The sequence below is a fragment of the Equus asinus genome, chromosome 9, assembly GCF_041296235.1.
Source record: "Equus asinus isolate D_3611 breed Donkey chromosome 9, EquAss-T2T_v2, whole genome shotgun sequence".
In the NCBI taxonomy this organism is placed as follows: Eukaryota; Metazoa; Chordata; class Mammalia; order Perissodactyla; family Equidae; genus Equus; species Equus asinus.
In genome coordinates this window covers 14,636,077-14,662,219 of record NC_091798.1, presented here as the reverse complement: position 1 = coordinate 14,662,219, position 26,143 = coordinate 14,636,077, and the positions used below count along the sequence as shown (strand labels likewise).

Genomic DNA, 26,143 nt, shown 5'->3' with positions numbered 1-26,143 from the left:
AGTCCCACTCAAAGGGCAAGACAGATCAGTGGATTCTGACGTAACAGAGTCTGAAAAGTACATGGCGATGGTTTCGGTTCCACACTGCAGTCAGCTTGTAAGAGACTACCCCTGTGTGGTTTCCGTGTAGTATCAAAGAACACTATCTACAAGTATTTGAAAATGCTATTAAAATTCTCCTCCCTTTTCTAACTACACATCTGTGTGAGGCCGGATTTTCTTCTTACACTTCACCCAAAACATATCCCAATAGAGCGAATGCTGAAGCAGATATCAAAATCTAGTTGTGTTCTACTACATTCGTAAATATGTAATGTCACTTGTCTCAATTAAATTTCTTTTGGTTTGTTTTTCACAAAAAGATGCTTTTTATATAAGTATGTAATGGGTATATTATTGTTATTTCTAAATGGATCGATAAATATGTCTCTAAAACCTTTCTCAGGTGTAGTTTCCAATATGGTAAATATCAATAGATATCAGCCACGTCAACAAAAGTTCTTAGAGTCCTCGATGCTTCTGAAAAACGTGAAGGGGTCTTGAGACCCTAAAGTTGAAGAACTTCTAGGGAAATGGACAAGAGCATGGGTTTTGGGGTCAGACTCAACTTTCCTAATCCTGACTGGGCTGGTGACCCTGACCCTGACCCTGACTTGGGAGTGGCGCTGACTTCTCTGATAGTCCCGCACCACTAAGAGCCCAGGTGGCAGTACAGTCCTGCCTCAGTGGCACCTTGCAAGCACTCAGAGAGCAACTGTGAGGGAAGCAGGTCTCCGTCTGGCCTGCCTCACCCAAGAAGAGAGGATGGAGAGCAGACGCAGGAGAGAAGGGCAGTCAGGCAGTGTGCGGACCAGAGGAAAATCACTCCCCCTTGGATGGCGGTGCCTTGCTCTCCCGTGCCTGCAACAGACTCCCACGCCCGACCCTTTGGAGAAATGCTGCCTAACTTTGTTTTTTCTCCTCCTCAGTGAATTAAAGTTAATTCTGTTTGGTAAGTTGGCAGCTCTGCCTGAGATAACTAATGAAGCCTGAGGGGCCTGGAACGGCAGCCCTGGAAACACCGGATCTGGACTCAGCCGATGTCCCTGAACCAGAGGCTTCCAAGCCAGTGCTCTGGGCCTGCCAGCTTTCACTTTCTCCGGCATCTATTTTCCCGCCCGCCCCCCCCCCCCCCCAGACACCCCTCCTCCCTTCCAGGAGATGGAGATGGGGACAGAGCTGAGGGCTGCTCTCCTTGGCGAGCTTTGGAAACCATGTCTGGCCGAGGGAAGCACCATCCTTTCCAAGGCAGGAAATCAGGTCTTCTCCCAAAGCTCTGAAGTTTGCTTTATAATTACAGCCAATTATCTTTGTTATTTCAATCTCTATTTCATAAGCTTTGGGGAAAAGCATCTGTGGGCCTGGTTTCATGGCATTTCCTTCTCTTTGACATGTGTCACTTGGAGCTCAATTAGCCCAGGAAGGAGATGCGCCCCTGGGTCACTTTCTGCAGCCCCCACCCCGTGGCACAGTCCAGTCTGAGGAAAGGGAGGGGAGCTCACTAGCTATGTGGCACGTGCTCACGCAGATCTCCAAGGGCACGGCCCCAGCCCAAACCCAGGGCTGACACGAGCTTTCTAGTGACTGTCAAGACCTTCCTTCCCTCAGGCTGGCAGCCCCGGTGGCAGGCTCCCTGTGCATCAAGAAATGCCAGGAGCTACAACACGCACCCGGGAAATTATCTGCTTTTCCTCGACAATGGCACACTCAGGTTCCACCCCAGGAGGCACTGGCAGAGCAGGGCAGAGAAACACTCTCTGGAGGCGTCTGGGTTGAATTCTGTTGCTTGTGTCTGAGGGCACATGCCAAACTGGCTGGGAGGAAGGAGTGTGCCTGGGGGCCGGGGAGAGAAAGTCACAGTGCAAGCTTGGATGTGGGTGGGTGGTGGGGCATGATTGTGTCTTCCTGCTCGGGCACGCTGGGTTTCTGGCAGTCCCTCACTTGGCTCTGCCGCCCCCAGTGTGGGGCCTTTGCTCATGCAGCAACTTCTGGAGCATCCCCCTCTCCCTTCTCATTTACCTGCTCCTCCCCCTTCAGATTTCAGCTCCAGCTTCACCTCCCAGAGAGGTTTCTCTGATCTTCACAACTAAGTCAAACCTCTCTACTTCAGGATGTCACAGCAACCTTGTTCCTCTCTTTTGTAGCCCTTTTCACAGTGTCATCTCACATGTGCTCCTGAGATGATGGAGCAAATGCTTACCTTCCCCAGCAAACCATGAGCCCCACAAGTGAGAGGTCCCACCTGCTCTGCTCACCCCTGTCTACCCAGTGTTAGCAGAGGACCTGACACACGAGGCAGCCAATAAATATGTGCTGAGTGCACGAAGGAAGGAACGAAGGAATGCAAGAGTGAACATGGCTGGTGGGGGCTGTGCGAGGGTGTCATCTCACTGGCCCCAGCTACACTGCTCCCGGTACATTCCAGAAAAGCTCCCTGCCTGCCTATGGGACTGTGCCTCGGCAGTGTGTTTGAGCTTTCCAGGGGTAGGAATAAGGTTTTCTCTCCAATATGAAGAGCCCTTCAGGAAGGGAACGGCATCTCCTTCACTTTGCTGGGAGCGTCTGGAGCAGGAACAACCCCTAAGAGTCAGTGTCAGGAGCCTGGACGTGAAATGAGAAGGCTCCTGGGCTCAGGGTGAACAGGACTCAGAACCAGGACTGCATCTGTAAAATGGGTTGTTTTAAGGTGGAATAGGATCCTATTTGTAGAAGTTCTTCGTAAGCCATTGTGCCAGCTTTTACAATCATCCTGTGCTGTGCTGGTGTCAGACTAAGAGACTGTCGGGAATCTAGAAGAGGGAGTGCAGAGTGGGGTCTGGGTGATAAAGAAAACGTGACAATAACCCTCCACTTGTATTCTGGACTTTCTTTAGGGAGACAGGATCGGATATTCATCACCTGCGAGGCAGAGGCAAGGGGAGGAGTGCTCCTTGTTCCCCTGTCAAGCTGCCGCCTGCCCCCCGGCCAAGGCTCTGCTGCCACCTTGCTGAGATCCACTCAAGGAGGCATCGCCAAGCAGTCTTGCTTGAGTCACGGGGGGTGAAGTGTGACGGACGCTGGGGGAGTGGATTGCAGGGTTTTCACAGGGAGTGGGGGTACTTACAGCTCGGTCACGTCCTTGGGAATGCCTTTGGGGAGGAGGCGGAGCCCCTTGTTGCTGCATCGCACCACGGTCTCCATGCAGGTGCACTGCTCGGGGCAGCGTGGGCCCAGCTGACAGCTACTCTCTTCGTTGCCTGTGGAGAGCCCCAGAGCGGGCAAGGTGGGAGATGACTCACTGAGGGGGCAGCTGAGCAAGGCCAGGGCGCCAGGACCAAGCTGTCTTCAGTAAAGCAAAGCCCTCCGCTTTGGGCCAGAACCAGGGACAAGGAGCCTGCTGGTTCCATCCAAGATGGGAGGGGAGGACTAGATGCTGCAGGAGGGGAATAGGGCTCTGGTCTTCTACCACATTTAACATAAAATGCGGACTCTAACAACTTGATTAACCGGAGTCTTAGACAGGAAAGAGGTCACTGTTAACCCGATCAGAAATAAGCCAAACTGACTAAGGGGTGGTCAGGGGTAGAGCCCTCTCAATTCTCTTCCTCTTTCTCCACTCCTTCTGCCACAGAATCCCTCTGGGGTGGTGAATGTGTCCCCAGCCCCCATTACACCTTAACCTCTGTTAGTTTACAAACCGGTTAATCTCTCTAGATAACCTAAAGTTGATCAAGTGAAAAATTGTGCTGGCTTGAATTTACACAAACAGATATGCCCTCTGGAATCCTGACACTCAAAGCCTTAGATCTCCAGGTGTTCATATCCCCCAGCTAGTGACAGGAATTTTCCAGGAGCTCATCTTGAAGCCTGTTTCTCATGAGCACATACTCTGAGCCTCATCATGATGCAGGTAGGAAAACTGAGGTCCAGGGCTCTCACATACAGTTGTGCAGGTTGCATACAGCACAAAGTGCCATATCATCTGATGGACACCAATCTCACTGTGAACGTGGTAGATTAGGATATTTGGTACAACTGTGTTCTCATAGATGGCCATAAACTGTCTCATTTTAACAAAATCAGTATATTATGACAAATTTCTGACTGGTAGAAGTAGAATGTCTTCAGAAACAGGCACCTTTTCTTAATTTGCATAAAGGAGCCAGGTAGGCTAGCAGCAACCTACAGAGCCGGTCAGAACTCCAGGTGCGTGCCTGAGGGCAGAGTGGAAGCAGATCTCAGGGCGTCCTGACCTGCCGCTACCTGACTCACCTGTCCTCTATCTTCCTTGCCTTCCCAGGTCCTGCGCCCACCCCCAGCCTTCTCACCTTCACAGGTGAAGTCCTGGATGGCCACGTCCTGGATGGGAATCTCCTTGAGGAAGAACGGCTTCTGGCACCGGGGGTTCCCACTCACGATCCGCCTCTTCCTCAACCACTTGCCGAGCCAGGCCAGGTGACAGTTGCAGTTGAAAGGGTTGGACAGCAGGTTTCTGGGAGGAGAGAAGTGCCCTCTCTGAGTGGTCAGCCTCTACCCTCCTACATGGGACTGGCCCCCAGATCCAGGTCTGCAACCCTGGGGCCCAGCTCTCCAGGCAGGTCTGCTCCGGGTTCAGGGGAAGGAGGAAGGAGGTCCGGGAAAGGCAATGCAGACTGTCTTCTAAAATCCAGAGGCAGTCTTTGCAAAGGGCTCACGCCAGACCTCCACTGATGGACGTGACTGCGGTCTCCTGCCACGCCCTCCCCGGTCTGCTGAGCTCTAGCCGCATGAACTGCCTTCAATTCCTCGGCAGACGTTCATGCTTTTGCACTTAGAGCCTTCACACACACTCTCCCTCCGGCCTGGGATGAATCTCTCTACTGTCTGCCTGGCTGCTCCCTTCCTCATCCTTTAGTCTTCAGCTTAAATGACCTCTCGCCCAAGAAGCCTTCCCAGAGCCCCTCATTTAAGGGAATGACAGTTCCGCTCTGTCCCATGCTTCTCCCTCATTCGCCTTCACCTCCTCCCCAGCACCCGCATCCTCCCTCTTGGACTCTCAGTTCCCTATGGGGAGGGACGGGTCTGTGCGCCTCTGTGTCTCCAGGTACTAGCAGACAGCATCACTGTGTACATCTGTCGGATGCAGTGACTGCATTGATGGAGGGAGGAAGGGATGAGAGCAGCTGGCACTTTCTGAGGGTTTCCTAGAGGACTGGAACCAGGCTAGGCACCTTGTAAATCCATCCTCTCCCTCAGACCCGTCACAACAACCCCAGGAAGGAGGTAACGTTATTCTCACTTCACAAATGAGGAAAGTAAAGCTTCAGGAAGTTACATAAGAGGGCCAAACAGCCCTGGAGAGGCTGTGGTACAACACCACAATTAAGAGCTTGGGAGGCAGACATTCCCGGGTTTGAATCCTGGCTCTGACCCTCAGTCGCTGTGCGAAGTTGGGCAAGTTGCTTCTCCTGTCAGAGCTGGTTCCCTTAATACTTTGTGACTCTACGCCTCTCGGCATCTTTTGTGATTTTGGATTCTCAGAATCCGATCTTGTGGAGGCCCTGAGGAGGGGTGAGGAGTGGGCTAAAATGAACCAACCCACTGGTGCTGGTTCCTCACCATTGTCCCTCATCTTGACGTCACTCACTCATTCAGTTGATCCATTTATTCAACAATGAAGTAATGGCCACCTACTGAATGCGAGGCACAGATCTAGGCATTGAGGATGTAGCAGTGAACAAAACAGTCACACATCCCTGTCCTTCTGGAACCTATAGTCCAGCTGATGGGAGGCAGACAGTGCATAATTAACAACAAGTAAGTAAACTGTATGGTATATTAGCAAATGGTCAGTGCTATGGAAAAAATTGGGAAAGCAGGGTTGGAGGAACTGGGGTGACGGCAGAGAGGTGGAATGGGGGTGAGGCAACTGACACTTGGGCAAAGAATGGATGAGGGGAGGGAGGCCAGGGAAAAGGGTGTTCCAGGTCGCGGAAACAGCCAGGGTAAGTTCTAAGGTGGGAGTGGGCCTGGGGTGTGGGAGGGACAGTGAGGAGGCTGGTGGGGCCAGAATGGAGGGAGGAAGGGAATCGAAAGGTCAGGAGGGACTAGACGTGTGGGGTCTTCAGGCCCTTCCGTAAGTCTGCTTTTATTCCCAGTGAGATGGGTGTATGGGAGTTGAAAACGGGCACAACAGAAGATGCAGCAAGAGCCTTGCTCTTCTGTCTTTCAAAGGGTCTTCGGGGAAGGGAAGAGAGGGGAGAATGAACAGCAACAAAGGTTAACAGAGCCACATGGAAATACTGTGAGCAACCATAAAAGCTGACATCTATATCTCAGGCCCCTCCTGTGCATTTTACAAATATTAACAGATTCAATCCTCGCAATAATCCTATGAGGTAGATTTTGCAGAAAGGACAATTGAAGCACAGAGAAAGGAAGTAACTTTTCCAAGGTCACACAGCTAATGAAAGGTAAAGGCAGGATTGAACCCAGGAAATTTAGCTCCAGCTCCCAAAGTTTTAGCCATTATTCTGAACAGCCTCCTTTACCAATACAGTGAATTAACTGGGCAGGAGCACTCATTCCGGTGTCCAGAAAGCTAGATTCGAACTTTGGTTCTGAGACACATTTAAGCTGTGATATCATTCTAAAACCCCTGTCAGATCACATCACTGGCCTGGTTAAAACCTTCAGTGGCTTTCTGATGTGCTTTGGATGAAGTCCTGCAGCCTGGCCCTGGCTTCCTCTCCAGCCTCTCCTTGCATCATGCCCTCTTTCACTCTGTGCTATGACCATGCTGGGCTGTGCTCAGTCCTGCATATTTACTCTGCTCCAACCTACCACAGGGCTTTGCACATGCTCTTCCCACTGAAGGAAATGCACTTTCCATTCTCCTGAACAAGCTACCTCCCACTTACCTTCCAGAACACAGCTCCAGTGTCCCTCAGCAAAGCCTATGTTGGGTTTTCATATCACCTTGGGCCTCCCTCCTGTGACAATTCATGATGCTGTGAGCTCCAGGAAGGAGGGACCACGTCTGTGTATCCTCAGCACCTAGATGGTGCCTGACTCATGCAGGGAGCCCAACAAATGTTTATCAGGCAGACAGATGGGTAGATGACCTTGGACAAAGATAGCAGGGCCCTGGGAGGGGAGAGGTCTGCAGGGGAGAAGCCCAGAGTGAGGGTGCAGTGGATCCAGGGGGACTTACATGGTGGACAGGGAGACAAGCGTGGTGAAGGCTCCGGGGGTGATGGTGGTGATCCGATTGTCATAGAGGGACAGCAGCCTCACTGAACTCAGGCCAGCAAAGGTGTCATTGCTCACACAGCTGATCAGGTTACTCCTCAGCATCCTTCAGGAAGAGGTGTGGGGGTGAGAGAGCACAGGCATATCTTTTCCCTCCCACAAAGTGCCACAGAGTGTGTGCGCGTGTGTGTGTGTGCATAGGTGGGATGCTTTTGCCAACTTCAAGCCCTGACCAGTCATGTTGCTCAGGTTTGTCCTGTGACAGCAGGGCCTGGATCCCCAGTGGGGCTACTGTAACTGTGTATGTACATTCTCATCTGTGCATGCTTTATTTATAGTAGAAGCTGGTGTCATGCATGTATATGTGTCCACATGCATGTTGTGTGGTGGTTAGGGTATGCATGTATAATTCTGGGAGGAGAAGGGAGAATCAAGACATGACATGGACATCAACTTGTGTGTATGCGTGTGTGTGCTTGTATGTATGTGATTGTGTCTGTGTTTATGTGCATGTTGTATGTGTGTATATGTCATTTTTATGTACGCATGTCTATGTCTGTGTTTGTGGGTAGAAGCGGGGATGTCTGTGTGCTTCTATCAGCATGTTTCTGGTATGAATCTATATATGTGTGTATATTAGGGTGAGTGTCTGTGTGTGTGTGTGTGTGCTGTGGGTGTTTAGCATGCTAAGTTCATTCCCATTAAGGGCTGGCAAATGTCTGATGCCTCTCTGGCTCAAGAAGGAATGGATTCATTAGGCCAGGACGAGCCTGGGCCCAGTCCCCCGCCCGCCAGCCTTCACAGTCCCTCTCTGATGCCCCTGTCCCCCCACCCCATCTCCCTCCTGGCCTCGGCCCAGGCCATGGGCACTCACAAGGTCTTGAGGCCGCTGAGGCCACGGAACATGCGTCCGTGCATTGTCTCCAGCTGGTTGCCTGTCAGCATCAGCTCCTGCACGCTGGCTGCTCCATCAAAGGCACCTTCCCTCACCTCCTTAATCTTGTTGTTACTCAGGTTTCTAGAAGGAGGGGACAGAGTGGGTCAGGACGCAGGGTGGGAATCACTTGCCCTGCAGCCAGGTGGGGACTCTCAGGTGCTCCCTGGACTGAGGACCGGATGGTGGGAGCTCAGTCTCAGGCTCCTTGATGTGTGGTCTTCAGTGTCTGCGGCCAGGGGAGCAGGGACCCCAGTCTCACATCAATGGGGCTACCTTTGTGGAACAGACTGGAGTTTGAAGCCTTTTCAGTGTAACCATCTTTTCAATGCCCTGGGGACTGGGAGATTTAAAACAGTGATCTCAAACTTATTTTCTCTCTTCAACAGATACTCTCCCTGAGCAGTAATGCTCAAGAGGAGGGCAGGAGAAAAATATAAAATATCTCTGCCCCCAGGGGGTGGGGCACTTGTAGAACTTCTAGCTCTTTCATCAGTTGAGATCCCTGATATAAATGGACACTTTCAGAGTGACATCATCAAGACGGTGACACAGGTCATTCCTGACTTTGCTTTCCCTCACAAGAAGAACAGCTAACATCTATTCAAGAACAAGGCACCACTGAGACACTCCTAGAACAGAGGGGTGAGGCTGAAGTAGCCCGCACACTCAGAGACCAAGACAGACACATTAGAGGGTAAGAGAAGCAGCTGCGCCTCGAGGGCACGGCCCTCCCCCAGGCCAGCACAGCACCATGAAGAGAGGTCTCCCCAGAGCCTCCAGTGCCTCCAGCGGGAAGAGAGAACCCAGGGGGCAACCAACCCCCTCCAGCATTGTGGGTCACTTTGTGGAAGCCCCTACTCGGATCTGGTACCGTGGGGACTGCTGGGGAATCTACGGGGCTCAACCACTGGGAACTGGACTGTGAGGGAGAAGGGGGAGGGTCTTGCAACAACCAGCACACGATCTTGGCAGACAGAGTTCACACCTGCAGTGCCCAAGGAGTAGTCCCAACCAGCGGCTCTGCTCATCTGCAGAACCCTGCTGAGGATGCACTCTGACCAGGGAACTCGCGGGGTGCATAGCTGCCTCACTTGGATCCTCACACAAGGAGTTTTGCCAGCCCTAGAGCCTGGTTTTCCCACAACCAGGCAGGGAGCTAAGTCACGGCCCTGCCCACTTTGGAGAGTACCTTCCAGCCCCATCTGACCAGAAGGGCTGGTGACAATTCCTGGAAGCCATGTGCCACGTGGGGCTTGAGCTGAGAAGCAGACAGGCAGAGCTGACTGCCCCCAGAGCAAAGCCAGTACCCAGTATGGAGGCTTCCCGTGCTACCCACAGGCCAGGGATTAATTCACAGCCAAGGCTGAGGGTAGCTCCTGGCCCCTTCCGACCAGATAGCCTATTTGGGAAACTGAGAGTAGCCTGGAGCGGCCAAGAGGGCTGAGACATAGCCCCACCTGCTGCGGAGAGAGTCTTCCGTTTCCATCTGACCAGAAGGCTTGGTGACAACTCCTGGAAGCTGTGTGGCCCAGTGGCACTTGAGCTGAGAGAAGGGCACGCCAAGCTGAAAGTTTGCAGAGCAAAGCCAGTGGTCCTGCTCGGCCAGGGAAATGGGGTGTAGATAGGCTCGAGTTAAGACAACAAAAAACTTTACCGGCTCTAGAGCTGCTTCTCCTGCTGCACCCAGGCACAGAATCTAATCCTTAGCCGCTCATCACTGAATACAGCCTTCAGCCTATCTGACCAGGGAACCTAAGCAGAGCACACAGGAAGCTCCAGAGCCCGTTCAACAGTCCTACGTACAGTGGCAGTTGAACAGAGAGCACAGCCTGTAGCTTTCCCCATCTGCAGAGCAAAACCAATGGTCTCACCTGACTAGGGAATTCAGTGCACACTCAGGCCTGATTTGAGCCCCCAAACAACGCGCTGTACAGGCACTGGGTCCTGGCCTGCTGCACTACACTGCCAAGGCAGGGAGGCTAACTCATAACCCCTTCTACTACTGAATACAGTACCCAGATCTGACCATCTAGTAAGCTTGACCAGAGACTGTAGGCAACCGCGGAGCCCATCCTGCAGCCTCACATAGGCAGGGAACCGGGCCAGCAGTCCTATCCAACTGCTCTCAGCCAGGGGCACACCCTCCCATCCACATCCTCAGAGCTCAAATGGTTGCCTCCCCCCAAAATAGATCATAATAACAGGCGCACCTGCTATTGCCCCATTAAATGTCCAAAGACCTTACCAGCAGACACATCCAGAAACCCAAACTGAGCAGACTGGTGAGGAACTGTCTCTGTCAAAGCAAACCCGTCAAGTCTGGAAGAGCAGACCACTCACTCAAATGTGCAGATACCAATGTAAGGAATCAAGGGTCACAAAAATCAGGTAAACAGGACAACACCAAAGGAAACTAATAGAGCTCCAATAACTGACCCTAAAGAAATGGAGATATATTAACTGTCAAAGAATTCAGAAAGAAAAAAAAAGAAAGAAGAATGAAAAAGAGTGAAGAAAGCCTACAGGAATTATAGAACACAATGAAAAGAAACAGCATTTGCATTATGGGAATTCTAGAAGGAGAAAAGAAAGAGAAAGAGACAGGAAATATTTTTAAAGCAATAATGGCTGAAAACTTCCTGAACCTGGGGAGAGAAATGGACAACCAGATCCATGAGGCCTGAAGGACCTCTTATAGGTTGAATCCAAATAGGGCTACACTAAAGCACATTATCATTAAATTGTCAAAGGTCAGAGACAAAGAAAGAATTTTAAGAGCAGCAAGAGAAAAGAGAAGCGTTACATCCAAGGACTATTGGCAAATTTCTCTACAGAAACTTTTCAAGCCAGGAGAGAATGGGATGGCATATTCAAAACATTGAAAGAAAATAACTTGCAACCAAGAATTCTATACCTGGCAAAGCTGTCCTTCAGAAACAAAGGAGGGATAAAGACTTTCCTGAACAAACAAAAGCTGAGGAAGTTTGTTACCACAAGATCTGCTTTACAAGAAATGCTAAAGGAGTTCTTTGAGTGGAAGTAAAAGCTAAATAACATCATAAAAAAAAACAAAAATGTAGCATAAATCTCACTGATAATGGTAAATATATAGTTGTAGTTAGATTCTGCAATTGGTAATAGTGGTATATAACTCACTTATAACTCTAGTTTAAAAGTTAAAAAAGAACATAGCAAAAATAACTATAAATACAATAATCTGTTACTAGTTACATAATATTAAAAATCCATGTAAATTATAATAGCAATAAGCTAAAATTCGAGGGAAAACTAAAGTGTAAAGTATATGAATTCCATTGAAGTTAAGTTGTTATCAGTTTAAAATAGGGCCTTATAAGTTTAAGATATTTTAATGTAAGCCTCATGATAACCACAAGGGAAAATCTTGTAGTAATTACACAAAAGAACATGATAAAGAAGGCAAAGCATAGTCACACCAAAAGAGATCAAAACACAAAAAAAGACAGCAAGAAACAAGAAAAAATGGATCTACAAAACAACCAGAAAATAATTAACAAAATGGCAATAGTAAATCCTTACCTATCAATAATTACTTTAAATGAAAACAGATTAAATTCGCCAATCAAAAGATAGAATGGCTGAAAGGATGAAAAAACAAGACCCAACAATATGCTCCCTACAAGAGACTCACTTAGCCTAAAGGCACACACAGATTGAGAGTGAAGAGAAGGAAAAAGATATTTCAAGCAAATGGTGACCAAAAAAAGCAGGGGTAGCTATACTTACATCAGGCAAAATAGACTTGAAACTAAAAATGGTAAAAAGGGACGATGAAGGTCATTATATAATGATAAAGGGGTTGATCCATCAAGAAGATATAACAATTATAAATATTTGTGCACCCAACATCACAGCACTTAACTATACAAAGCAAAAACTAACAGAGTTAAAAAGGAGAAATAAACAGTAATAGATTAATAGTTTGGGACTTTAATACTCCATTCTCCACAATGAATAGATCATCCAGACAGAGAATCAATAAGAAAATGTGGATTTGAACAACACTATAGACCACACGGACCTAACAGACATATACAGAACATTCCATCCAACAACAGAAGGACATACATTCTTCGCAAGCACACATCAAACATTTTCTAGCATAGACCATATGTTAGGCTACAAAACAAGTCTTAGAAAATTCAAGAAGAAATCATACCAAGTATGTTCTCTGACCATAATGGCATGAAACTAAAAACAATAAGAAGAAGAAAACTGGAAAATTCACAAACACATGGAAATTAAATGACACTCTCCCAAACAACCAATGGATCAAAGAAGAAATTTAAGGGGAAATAAGTTTTCTTGAGACAAACGAAAATGGAAACACAACATACCAACACGTATGGGATGTAGCAAAAGTAGTTCTAAGAGGGAAGTTCACAGCAATAAATGTCCACATTAAGAAGCAAGAAAGATCCCAAATAAACAACCTAACTCTAGGCCTTAACTAGAACTAGAACTTAACTAGAACTAGGAAAAAAAAAGAACAAACTGAGCCCAAAGTTAGCAGAAGGAAAGAAATAATAAAGATTAGAGCAGAAATGAATGAAATAGAGAACAGAAAAACAAGAGAAAAGATTAATCAAACTAAGAGTTGGTTCTTTGAAAAGATAAACAAAATTGATAAACCCTTAGCTCGACTAACTGAGGAAAAAAGAAAAAGGATCCAAATCAACAAAATTTTAAATGAATAAGAAGACATTACAGAAATTCAAAGGATCATAACAGGCCCTATGAATAACTAGATGCCAACAAACTGGACAACTTAGAAGAAATGGAAAAGTTCTTGGCAATATACAACCTATCAAGACAGAATCAGGAAGAAATAGAAATCTGAACAGACCAATTACTAGTAAGGAGATTGAATCAGTAATCAAAAATTTCCCAGTGAAGAAAAGCCCAGGACCAGATAGCTTCACTGATAAATTACCAAACATTTAAAGAAGAATTAGCACCAATCATTCTTAAACGCTTCCAAAAATTCAAAGAGGAGGGAACACTCCCAAACTCACGTTACAATGCCAGCATTATCCTGATACCAAAACCAGAAAAGGACACTACTACAAAAGAAAACTACAGGCCAACGTCCCTGATGAATACAGATGTAAAAATTCTTAATAAAATACGAGCAAACCGAATTCAGCAGCACATTAAAAGGATCACTCACCATGATCAGGTGGGGTTTATCTCTGAGATTCAAGGATGGTTCAACGTGCATCAATGTGATACATCACATTAAAAGAATGAAAGAAAAGAATCAAATGAGCATCTCAATAGATGCAGAAAAAACATTTGGCAAAATTCAACATCCACTCAAGAATTTAAAAAATTCTTAAAAAATTAGGCCTAGAAGGAACATATCTCAACATAATAAAGGCCATATATGACAAGCCCACAGCTAACATCATACTCAATGGTGAAAGGTTGAAAGCTTTTCCTGTAGGATCAGGAACAAGATGAGGGGGCCCACTCCCACCACTGCTATTAACACAGTACTGGAAGTCTTAGCCAGAGCAATCAGGCAAGAAAAAGAAATAAAAGATATCAGAATTGGAAAAGAAGAAGGAAAATTGTCTCTGTTTGCAGATGACATGATTTTATATACAGAAAATCCTAAAGATTCAACCAAAAACTATTAGATCTAACCAATGAATTCAGTAAAGCTGCAGGATCCAAAATTAACATACAAAAGTCAGTAGCATTTCTACACACTAACAACAAAATTTCTAGAAATGAAATAAAGAAATCGATCCCACTTACAATAGTATCAAAAACAATAAAACACCTTGGAATAAATATAACTAAGGAGGTTAACGATCTCCATGCTGAAAACTACAAGACACTCATGACAGAAATTGAAGAAGACACAAATAAATGGAAAGATATCCTTTGTTGATGGATTGCAAGAATTAATATTGTTAAAACTTCAATGCTACTGAAAGCCATCTTTCGATTCAATGTGATTCCTAACAAGATTCCAATGGCATTTTTTATAGAAGTAGAAAAAACATGCCTAAACTTTATAAGAAACTAGAAAAGACCCTGAATAGCCAAAGCAATCCTGAGAAAGAACAAACCAGGAGGCATCACACTTGCTGATTTCAAGCTGTACTATAAAGCTATAGTCATCAAAACAGTATGATATTGCCATAAAAACAGACAAATAGACCAATGGAACAGAATTGAGAGCCTAGAAATAAACCCAAGCATATACAACTAATATTTGACAAGCCAGGAATACCTAATGGAGTAAAGACAGTCTCTTCAATAAGCATTGCTGGGATAACTGGATATTCACAGGTAAAAGAATGAAACTGGCCCATGTCTTACACTACTCACAAAAATTAACTTGAAATGGATTAAAGACTTAAATGTAAGACCCGAAACCATGAAATTCCTAAAAGAAAACATAGGAACAAAGCTCCTTGACATGGGTCTTGGTTAATGATTTTTTGGAAATGACACAAAGAATAAGCAACAAAATCAGAAATAAACTAAAAAGCTTCTGCACAGAAAAACCATCAACAAAGTGAAAAGACAACCTACAGAGTGGGAAAAAATATTTGCAAGTCATATTATCTGATAAGGGGTTAATATACAAAACATGTAAAGAACTCATACAACTCAATAGCAAAAAAACCAACCACCCAATTAAAAAATGGGCAAAGGACCTGAATAGACATTTTTTCAAAGACAATATATGAAAGACTAACAGGTACATGAAAAGATGCTCAACATCATTAGTCATTAGGGAAATGCAAATAAAAACCACAATGAGATATCACCTCACACTTGTTAGAATATTGCTATCAAAAAGACAAGAGATAAATGCTGGTGAGGATGTGGAGAAAAGGCAAGCCATATGCACTGTTGGTGGGATTGTAAATTGGTACAGCTACCATGGAACACAGTATGGAGGATCCTCAAAAAATTAAATAGAACTACCAAATGATCCAGCAATTCCACTTCTGGGAATATATCCAAAGGTAATGAAAATACTAACTCAAAAAGATATCTGTATCTCAATGTTCATAGCAGCATTATTTATAACAGCCAAGACATGGAAACAACCTAAGTGTCCATCAATGGATCAATAGATAAAGAAGTTGTGGTATATATATATACAATGGAATATTATTCAGCCATAGAAAACAAGGAAATTCTGTAATTTGTGACAACATGGATGGACCCTGAAGGCGTTATGATAAGTGAAATAAGGCAGAGAGAGAGCCACAAATACTGTATCTCACTTATATGTGGAATCTAAAACAAAGACAAACTCATAGAAAAAGAGAGCAGATTTGTTCTTACCAGAGCAGGAAGTAGGGGGAAGGAGAATTGGAGGAAGGGGGTCAAAGGCACAAAATTCTAGTTATAAGATAAATAAGGACTAGGCATGTAATGTACAACATGATGACCACAGCTAGCCCTAGTGTATGATATACAGGAGAGTTGTTAAGAGAGTAAATCCTAAGAATTCTTATCACAAGGAGAAAAATTTTTTTCCCTTTTATCTTCTTTCTTCTTATTGTATTTCTAGGAGAAGATAGATGTTAGCTGAACTTACTGTGGTAATCATCTCACGATATACGCACATGAAACCATCATGCTGTACATCTTAAACTTATACAGTGATGTATGCCAATTATTTCTCAATAAACTGGAAAAAAATTAAAAAAATAAATGGACGGTTTCTAGTTACTACTTTTTGAGCAACATGTGAAGGGTTTGGCCAAGAGAATCACATCAAATCCTCAACACAATGCCTCTCAGATGGGCATTATTTTTATCATTGTCTCATTTTATGGATGAGGTGACTGAGGTTCAGAGATGTTAAGTAACTTGTTCACATCACACAGCTGATACAACTGGATTTGGGGCCAGGCTTTCGGGCGCATAAGTCCTTCAGTGAACCGCCTCTTTCCTAAGTGAATGTTCCTTTGGTGATGTGGATACTCACTCCGTTCTATTACTGCTTTGCAGAATTCAGTGTTCGGGATATTGTGTTTTCCTAAAGTGGGCTCCATGCTATCAAGCAGTCATTTCCGATTCTGCCCTTGAGCTCTGAGAGCAGACTCTTCTCCCTGATGCTTAATCACCACGTGGCAGCCTCACAAGAGACCTGAAGAGCAGGCAGATCCTGCAGAGCTGTGGGTGCTGCGAGTTCCCAGCTCTCCCTGGCAGGCTTGGGGCAGGGGGTCTCGATGGACTGCCCAAATGTTCAGGCCTGAAAGGCATCCCAGGCTAGCTGGCTGGAGCAGAAAGTGATGGTGTTTATACAAGCTGAGGGAAGAATCCAGTCTCCTGAGCAAAGAGCCTGAATGCCTTGCACGGGGAACAGTGTTCTGCAAACGGGGAGATCCACAGGTGGAGACCGAGCCCGCTACCTTGCTGAGCGCCAAGGCTGTAGAATGGAGGGCTCACTAGAGATGGACCAGCTGCCCACTGTACTGCTGGCCATACCGAGGCCCAGAGAGGGGAGGCGGCTGCTCCAGGTCACAGAGCATTGGGAGGGGGATATAGCACCATATAGTCCTTGGTACTTTTCACTTCTCTCAAGTGCCCTCCTCCCAGAGCTCTGAGCTGTCCCACAGCAACCCAAGGGGAGAAGCCTCCCTAGGGATGGCTCGGAGCAAGTGATGGAACTGGACACCCACAGACTCAACGCAGGCTGCCTGCCCTCTTCCCAGGTAGGGACTTGGCCCACAAGGCGGCAATGCCCACGCCTATGGGCAGGTGCGGAGGAAACAGACGGGGCCTCGGCTCCCACTCTCTCATCGCCCACACCCTCTGTGCTCCCAGTGGTGGCCTTGCTCTCCTCCCCGCTTCCATCTTGCCAAGAAAACAGGAGCAAATACTCCTCAGAATCCCTCCCTCAAGATGTCACAGAGTCGGGAGACACTCAAACTGGCTTTCTGCTCCCTGCCTGGCTCTCCTTAGACTCACCTGGCTTTCTTATAAATCCTGGTAGTCCTGGTCCAGGATAACCCGACAATGAAGGTAATGCACAGGGGAGACGGCAAATTACCCCCAAATTAGACATGAGAGGAGAGATGAAGTCTCTCCCAGCAGCTACAACTCATCCAAGTGCTGGAGGAGAAGGATTTCGCTCCAGAGAGTTAGGGTTCTTGGGGAATTAAAGTACATGGAAGGCAGTGAAGATGAGTTAAGGCAGCCATGAAGTGGGAGGGTTCCCATTTCCTGACATCTGTTTCTTTAAATGAGCAAAATTAACATCACATTACTGTAAGGTTTATGAATTGGATTTCCTTGGGCTGGAAGAATGGAAAACATAAGGGGAGTAAAAAAAGGGGGACAGAATATTCCAGAAGACCAGGCTGCTGCTCCCTCCCCATCCATCAAAGCACTGCTCAGAACTTCAGGCAGCCTGGGCTGGAGCACAGAGAGAGCAGCCTGGGGGAAGCACTCCAGACACAAAGCCAGTGCATCAGGATTTTCTAAGAACTCTACCTTATTCTCAGAGCAGCGTCTTCCTGAAATGCCCCGGATCCCAGGAAACCCACAAATGTGAAACTGGGACCACCTAGGCAGCTTCTCTCCACTTTTGTCTCTGCAGACACACCTGAAGGAATACTGCTTCATCATGGCTTTGACTCCAGTGAGGATGGGGGTTCTTAAACCTGAAGGGACCCAGCCTCAGAAACTCTCACCTGGCTCAGGGTCTGTTCAGAGGGGTCAGTGGCAGGACAAAGGCAGCCCAGCGCTCGGCCTCACTGCCTCTGCAAGCTGCTGGGTGTACCTTACAGACCCTGTTCTCATTCTTCCCAAGAAGCCCCGAGGCCCCTGCAGGCTGGGGATTTGTCTGGCTACCTCTGGAAAGCCTGAGTCTGCGGAGGCAAGCCTTGCCTGCTTCCAGGCCCGCATCGCTTCAGGTTTGTAGGATGGCCCATAAACTCTGGCACCTGAGAAGCATCTGTGATCCACTTTCAAGCTCAGTCCCGGATGGAAATGCAGTGGGGACAGAGTTAAACAGATTTTTCTGGAAACTGAGGGTAGTGATGGAGCCAGCACTCTGGCACACTGCCAGGTCAGGGGGGGCCTGTCCACTTCCTCATGGACCTCTCCCTCCCCTGAGGTGGACATTCTATTTCAAGCTGGAGTTACAAGCTCAAATGTCCCCAGGGTCCAGGCAGGTGACATAATGCCAGAAGCAAGCTCAGTGTGGACGGCCGTGATCAGGAAAGCTTGTGCTTCTTTCAAGAGGCAGCCATTCCTCAGCTCAACTCAACCGGAGCCATTTGGGAAAGTGGGCCCAGTTTTGACAGATCTTCTGATTTTCCAAAAGATGCCAGAAACCTATATATTTTTTTCTGTTGTTCTGTTTCTCTCTTGATTTTTAAAAGTGGGCAACTAATTCTTATTACAAACACAACCACTGCCAATAAACCCACTCATGCGCACCTGACTTTGGCTAGTGGGCTGCCAGGTTTCAGCCTCTAGTTGAGATTCTCCTTCAGTGTGAGAACTGAGCTGGATGTCCACCTGAGGGAGGCCACGATCGTGCTCTGGATGTGACGTCATTTGAAAAGCTGCCTTGAGTTACCACAGTAACAATCCTTTTGGGTAACAGCTCCCTTAGCACACAGGATGCTCATGGCTAGCTCATTATTCCAGCTTGACAGGAAAGGGCACAGAGGTTCAGAATGGTTTGGAAAGGCACAGCAGAGTCATACCGCTAGCTCTGGGTTCACTCTCCTTTGCCCACCTGCCCTGTCAGGGTAGAGTTGAGAGCATAACCTCTGGGCCCCAGTTCCACATTCCTTGAGAAGCTTAGCAGACTCAGGCCACAGGCACAGCTAGCTTTAGGGACTCTGATGGGCAGAAATCCAGTTGACCCACCACCTTCATGGGGATGCAGGGTGGTGATGGGTCCCAGTGCACGAGAATCCTTTACTTAACAAAACTAGTTACCATCAAGTCATTTTAACAAGTGGCTCCAGCTGACCTTTGGGACCAGATTTCCCCCAGCGGGTCACTTGCTTGGTTGGCTAGCACTATATTTATGGATTTACGTGCACACGTGTGCACGCGTTGACTGCCTTCAGATGGTGCCAGCGCTCCCCAGCTAACCTGCACTGTCACCACTCCTGGCTCTGCTGCTTGATTTTTGACCTTGGACAAGTTACTGCACTTTCTGTGTTTTTCTTCCTCATTTGTAAAATGAAGCAATCTCAAAGCTTTTTTGTTTTTCTTGGTGAGGGTTAAATGAATTAATATCAGTACCATCTGGCACAGAGCAAAGTGTTTAAAATAAGTATTAGTGGCTATTTTATTATTGTTACTGTTATGACCTTGCACCGAGCCCCTTTCCAGGTTTATGCTACTACTCAGGTTCTTGAAAGTATTTGAATTTGCAATTCCTATTATATATATCTAACCAGCTACCCTGGGTCACTCCCCCAGATGTCCTCTTCTGTCTTCCTGCACCCTCTTGCTCCAGTCCTATGGCCAGAGGCCATGGCTTTCATCCTATCTCTTCATACTTACTTCTGATCCTCATCATAACTTACAAGGAAGGTGGATTTACTTCTTTTATGCAAATGATGAAACTAAGGCTCAGAAAGCCCATGGATATTGCCAGGGTTGCACACAGGAGAGGGGCAGGGCTGAACTTAGAAGAAATGCAGGGCTACCCTTTCCTCACACCTGGATTTTTCCAGCTGCTCTTTAGAAGCAGGAATATTTGGCACCCCTGACCGTCATTCCAGCACGGCAAATACTGGGAAGAGCTGAGTGACATCTGCCTCTTTGGATGAGAACTGGGCCTACATTTTGCCACCGTTCCCACCACTCCTTTTCGTTGCTTGGATGCTGAGGCTGGGAGCTGGCTGACACTCATCGCTGTGTTTGCGCTGTTGTTTTCCTCAGTGGACAGAAATAGTTCTCTATACTCACGCTTCTGTCAAAGTGGAAGATAAAAGACTCAAAGTGCTTGAGTTTCACCTAAATGGGAGAGTGTATATTTATGGAAGCAAAAACTACTTGATCCTGCTTACTATGCACATATGCACTTGGCCAGCTTTACTCATTTTAATGCCTGCCTCACCTCCATATGCATAGAAGTTTCTGTTTTGAGGTTAAAAAAAAGTTCTGCTTCTCTGGTTTAAATTTAAAAGGACGTCTCCTGGCAGGTGATGGGTAATGTTGGTGCTGGGTCCCTGAAGCTAGAGGGGTGCTGGACCACATGGACAGCCACTCTCCTCACCAGGACCCATGTGTGTCCCCCTCTCAGCTATCCCTTCAGAGAGCTCTCCACTGTTCTCAGTTACAGAGCTGTCACTGAGGCCATGGTCAAGTGGTGGCTGCAGGCAAGGAGTGGGGAGGAAGCTTGAATAGCACTCATGTGACCCAGATGCTGCACAGGGCAGGGAAGGTCTCTCTCCTTCTTACCTGCAGGGGACTGATGGGAGGGAGAGCAGAGAACAAGATACAAATAAGAGTTACAGTCAATTCTCATTATCCATCATAGGTATGTTCTTCAAAGTCGCTGGGAAAAATGATTTAGCAAATCTTGACCCATTCTCCTAGGGGAAATACAGGGTTAGGCTCCTGTGGGCCTCTGGTCACAACATTTTCATCAACTGATCAGTACGTAACCTTGTTTGATGTGTGTTTCTGTTTAAAGATACCTTATTTAATATATATTGCTGATCTATTTACATTGCACTCACAGCCAACATCACTATAACTCATGTCTGAGCAAAGCTCATGTAACTCACTTATTTTCCCTGTAAGGCACATCACAGTCTTAGGATCACTAGATAGCACTTCAGCCCTATGCTGTGGGGCCATTTTAAATAGTGAAATCTCCAATAAAATGCACAAACATGCAAACGAAGCCACACTAAATATACCACGAAAAGGACCTTGTTTACAGTATGAGAGCTGAAACAAGACACCAGATTGTTTTCTTGTTTGATGTCAGCTGGGAACATGCATGCAAGACGACTCAAGTTTTTTGCTGCTCTGTCCACGTCTACGAATGACCATGAAAGCTTGGTGAGTATTGATTTTGGGGTTACAAATAAATTTTAGTGAGGTGAATTAGCAAATACAGGATCAATGAATAATGAGGATTGACTGTATTTCCTTTGTTCCAAAGCAGACACCAACTCTGGAGTCGGGAGATGTGGAGGATGGGGTGGGGGTCGGGGGAAGGGTGGAGGAGATGAGAAGAAGATGGTCAAAAGTCCCCTCTCTGTGCTCAGGGCAGAGTGCACAGGTCTCTGCTGGGCTACCGGGGAAGGAAGCCCAACCACACATTAGTCTGATTATGGATGAGCCTGAGGCTAAATGCCAGCTCTGACATTTACTGGCTGTGTGGCCTTAGAGAAGTCATGAAACCTCTCTGAGCTCCACCAGCTTCCTCATTTGCACAAAGGGGAATGTGAAGCCAGCACCAGGCAGGTGTGCAAGGACTAAATGAGATGAAGTGTGTGAGGCAGGGAGCGTGGCACCTTGCCCAGGATAAGTGCTGTAATAGGTCAGCAGCATTATTCCTGTTATCTTTATGACACAGCCTGACCTCCTGGGCAGGGAGAGGGTTATGAGAATAGGCAGCCCTGGCTGTGGGAAAGCCAACAGAAGCACATGGGCCCTTTGCCTAAGCTCAGGCTCTGGTCAGACCCAGGGACGCCTAGACTGAAGCCCAGTGTGCAAGGCCCCAGCATTTCTGCTCCGACGCGCCTCACTGATGCAGAGGCCTTCAGAACCCATCTAAAAACAGACCTTAAACCATCACCTCTTGGTTCCTTTGTTCCATAAAAATCACTAAGTAACACGTACCCTAGACCTTAACCTCCCATTGCTGGTCCTTACCTGAGTTCCTCTCACTCCCCCTTAGGGTAGATGTTGGGTGTGGGGGGGGATCAGGATGAGCAGAGGGACATGGGGTGAGGGTCAGGGATGGTGCAGAGCGCGTGTTCTTGAAGATACTTGACAATTTAAAAACAGTGACGTTTCATTTTGGTCTCTGTCTACACGGTCATGCCTTAGTGTCCTGCTTCCAGTGCATGCCCACAGCAGGGGGCAGGAGGAGGATGCGAGGGGCTAGAGAGGGGGTTGAGGGAGCCGCCCCTGCCCTGGCATTCTGCTCTGGTCTGGAACACAGACCTTGTCCAGGGAGCGGAGGATGCTGACAAGTTCCCCAGGCTGACTTACATTTTCCGCAGGTTGGGTAACTTCTTGAAGACACCAGTGGCCTCTAGAACAGATATCTCATTGTCGTTCAGTCGCCTAGATGGGAAGCAAGCAGATAAGGTGGTGGGTGAGCTGTGGATTGAGTCCCTCCTACAGCCCCCACATGGCTTCAGTTGAGTTGCTGCCTGGACTTCACACGCAGCCGAGGTCAAGAAAGCCAGGGAAATGTTCAGCACCCACCCCATCAGCATGAGGGGCCCAGCAGTGAGAGGAGGAGAACGTGGAAGGACAGGAAAGAGGGAAGACCAGGCTCCTCCTTCTACAGGAAGCCCCTTTGACTAGGGTGTAGTGGACATTTTTGAATACTGAGCATGGGCACGCCTTTTTTTTTCAGCACCCAATCAACTGCCAATGATCTGTCTTCATTTTGCATGGGTACCAATAATGACTTAAACCCCCAGGAAGGCTTCCTCAGGTTCTCCCAATGCTCCAAGCCACTCAGTTCCTTCCCAACCACTTCCCTCTGCTGGTGGCAGCTCAGGGACTCCATGCCCAATATTCATACACACTCAGGGAGAGCAGGAGGGCCAAAAAGACTGTGCCTGGCCGTGTCCTACTGTGATTTGTGAAGTCAAAGAAAAAACTACTACTAATAAAGGCCATCATCATTTGTGCAGGGCTTTCTCTTTGCCAGGATTCAAGGTGTATTCTGTGCTTGCATTCTCTTCCTTAAGCTCCGTAACCACCATAGGAGGTGGGTATCATCGCCTTCATTTTATAGCTTAGAATCTGAGACTCAGATCTGAGCAGCAACTTGCCCAACCTCGGGAAGACTGGAGAAGACAGGAGTCAGACCCAGGTGTGTCAGCCCCCACATGCTGTGCCCTCACCCCCCTGCCAGTCTGTAACTTTTTAGCTCTTCCACTTCTGGATAAAACCAGGATACCCCTTTAATAGCATGGATAATTGGAGGCTCAGATATATCTAATTGTTCTAGCTATTTTCTCTCTTTATGACAGTTATTTAATACCCGTCTTTCTGGTAACACCATAAGCTTCCTAAGGGCCAGGAGAGACTGACTGCTTTGTTCGCTGGGGAAACCAGTGGGCCTGGCTTACAGGGGGTGTTCAGAAAATATTTTTAGAATAAATAAACTGTCTCTAATTGCATCAAGCTGTCCCAGGGGATGCCTGGGTGTCTGCCCTCGGCCCAGGAGGTAAAGGACAGTCAAGGGCCACCCACGTGATTGAGCCAGCAGGGGTCGCCTCCAGGAGACCCTGCCCAGGGTGACTGGGTGTGTGGGAACATGGAGGGAGTTCACAACCAGGTAGCACTTACAGATCGGTGGCGTATTCAGGGAGGTGGCTTGGGATGCGGGCCAGCTTCTGGTTGGAGCAATCCACAATGGTGCCCTCACAACGGCACTTCTCGGGGCACACGAGGTCCATGAAGCACTCGCTGCTGAACCTGCTGCGGTAATCCTCTGAGCCTGGGCGGGGCCAAAGAGGGGGCGTCAGCGTCACTGGGGTTCCCAGCACTGGGGAGGCTGTGGGCAGTAGGGGTGGGGAGACACACGGGGGGTGGGGTCCAGTGACAGACACAGCGTTGCCTTTATTTTTTGGCCAGCCTGCTGGTGCCCTTCCTGTCCCCTAGCCTCCCAGGTCCATCCATGACTCTCCATTTGGTTTTTGTCATTCATCATTTTCAGTTCTCACAGAAACCAGGCTCAAGCTCTGGGGGCGCTTAAGCTTTTGTGGGTCAGGACCTTTTTGAGAAGCTGATGAAAGTTATGGATGTTCTCCTCAGAGACATGCTCCTAGGGACATGCGTACACAATTCAGCCTCCAATTTAGGGGGCTACCCACTCCATGATGTCTATTGACTGCGGAGCCTCTAAGTGTTCATGAAAATCCAAGTGAAGAGATTTTGATGGGGGCTATGCCGGGGGTGGGAATGAGGTAAAGAAAGGCGGTCACAAAGTCACTTGTCTTCAGGGCCCAAGCAGGTAACGGAACGATAAAGGAGGCCCAGCATATGGTGATCAGTGACCATGGACACCTGGCCTCAACCTTGAGAAGACAGTAGTGAGGGCTGAGGACCTGGGGAATTGAAGTCCACTGCCCTAAAGCTTGGGAATTTAGCTCAGGGTTGCCTGACAATCCTTTCTTAAAAACAATCCTGGCAATGAACTCCAATTTAAAACACTGTGAGGACAAGCACACACCTTGTGAGGGCCAGATTTGCCCTCTGCCTTTGGGAGTAAGCTCTGTTTAACTAGAGTAAGAGGCCAGTTCAGAAGTGCTAAAAGTAGTTGGAGCTAAGGTTTATTTTTTTGAAATTTAATTTCTCCCGAGGTCACACAGTGATGGTAACGGGATCAACAATGTGATGTCTTGGGAGATGCCCCAGGGAGCTGCCTTAATGATCAGAAATGATCCCCGGGCAGCTGGGCCAACTTCTGTGAGACCATGAACTGTGCCCGAGGTGCCAGGGAAACTCCAGTTCTCTTATCCGACACCAGCTAGATGACAGGGGTGGGTCTTCCTCACTCTTTCACCCTCATCAGTTCACTAGCACAATGTTAGGCACGAAACACGACCTTGGTCACATTTACCCAATGCATACATGGGGTGTCATTAGCACATCAGTTACACATGTTTCTGAAGTGTTTTGGAGAACGTGAGTATCATTTATTTAACTAGCGGAGGCACACCTTGGCCATCTTATCTGCATCAGGGCAGCCTGGGGCACGAGCAGGACAGAGGTTTAGCAGCAGAGGGTGTGGGTTTGTCCAGGCTTTGCCCCTTACTAGCCTCAGTCTCTCCACATGTAAAACGGGAATCAAATGATTGCCCCCATCTCACAGGGGTTGTTGTGAAGACGCAGAAAGAGCAAAGTGGTGCAGAGTCTCCGGGAAAGGGTCAAGAGTTGTACAGATGTTTGTGATTCTACTACTGTTTTCTTCTAGAACCTAGTGGGACATTTGGCACATCAGAGGCCACTAACGCATCAGTGTGGCTCGTGATAACAGGTGACATTTACTGAGCGTGGACCATGAGGCAGGCACTATTCTTTGAACTTCAAATGAGTGGGGCCATTTAATCCTTGCAACACTCTGAGGTTACGATGACTCCATTTTACAGATGAAGAAACTGAAGCCCGCAGGTCACTCAGTATATGGCAGAGGGATGGACCCAGGCAGGCTGCTGCCAGGGCCCACGTGACTAATCCTCTGCTTCACTGCAAATTCGTGTTTATCCCAGTCCTTCTAGGAATGATCATAAAGTCCAGCTTGGTCGGGGTGGGCCAAATGGCATTTTCCAGTAGTGGCTATGGCAAGGCGGGAAACAGATGTCTGCCCTCTTGTTTCTCACCCCTCACATTATCAGCCTGTGGTAATTCCTGATAGGGAATGAACTTGGTGGATCTCTGATTCTGAAGTGAGACCATCTACCTAAAACAGGGTGTCAGAGGCCTGGACCTGTCTCCTTTCCCTCTCTGTTCCCTCCCAATCCCCCTCCTTCATCCCATCCTCCACCCCCAGCCTTGTGTGAGCAAAATCCGTGCACGTATCCCCACAGTTATTTGAGCGGATTCCTGGTCCAATGCATTATGCAAATCTCTTATCCTTGGTTTGCCAGCGTCCATCCCACTGAATAACTCTGACCTGGGCAATCTTCCCCCAGACACATCAACATGCCGAATCCTGGGCAAATTTCATTTTGCAATCCCTGCTAAATGACACCCCTCTCTTGC

At 47.6% G+C, this 26,143-nt stretch overlaps 1 protein-coding gene across 1 annotated transcript in view; it reads right to left on the bottom strand.

Annotated features, from left to right (window-relative positions):
- Positions 1-26,143, bottom strand: part of SLIT3 (slit guidance ligand 3) — a 588,267-nt gene that overhangs the window by 63,936 nt on the left and 498,188 nt on the right. Inside the window, exons 15-20 of the mRNA XM_070517106.1 lie at positions 23,726-23,876; positions 22,409-22,483; positions 8,123-8,266; positions 7,211-7,354; positions 4,347-4,510; positions 3,143-3,275 (exon numbers count right to left, since the gene is read on the bottom strand). Of these exons, the coding sequence (XP_070373207.1) occupies positions 3,143-3,275; positions 4,347-4,510; positions 7,211-7,354; positions 8,123-8,266; positions 22,409-22,483; positions 23,726-23,876 (811 nt within the window). The remainder of the gene's footprint in view (positions 1-3,142; positions 3,276-4,346; positions 4,511-7,210; positions 7,355-8,122; positions 8,267-22,408; positions 22,484-23,725; positions 23,877-26,143) is intronic.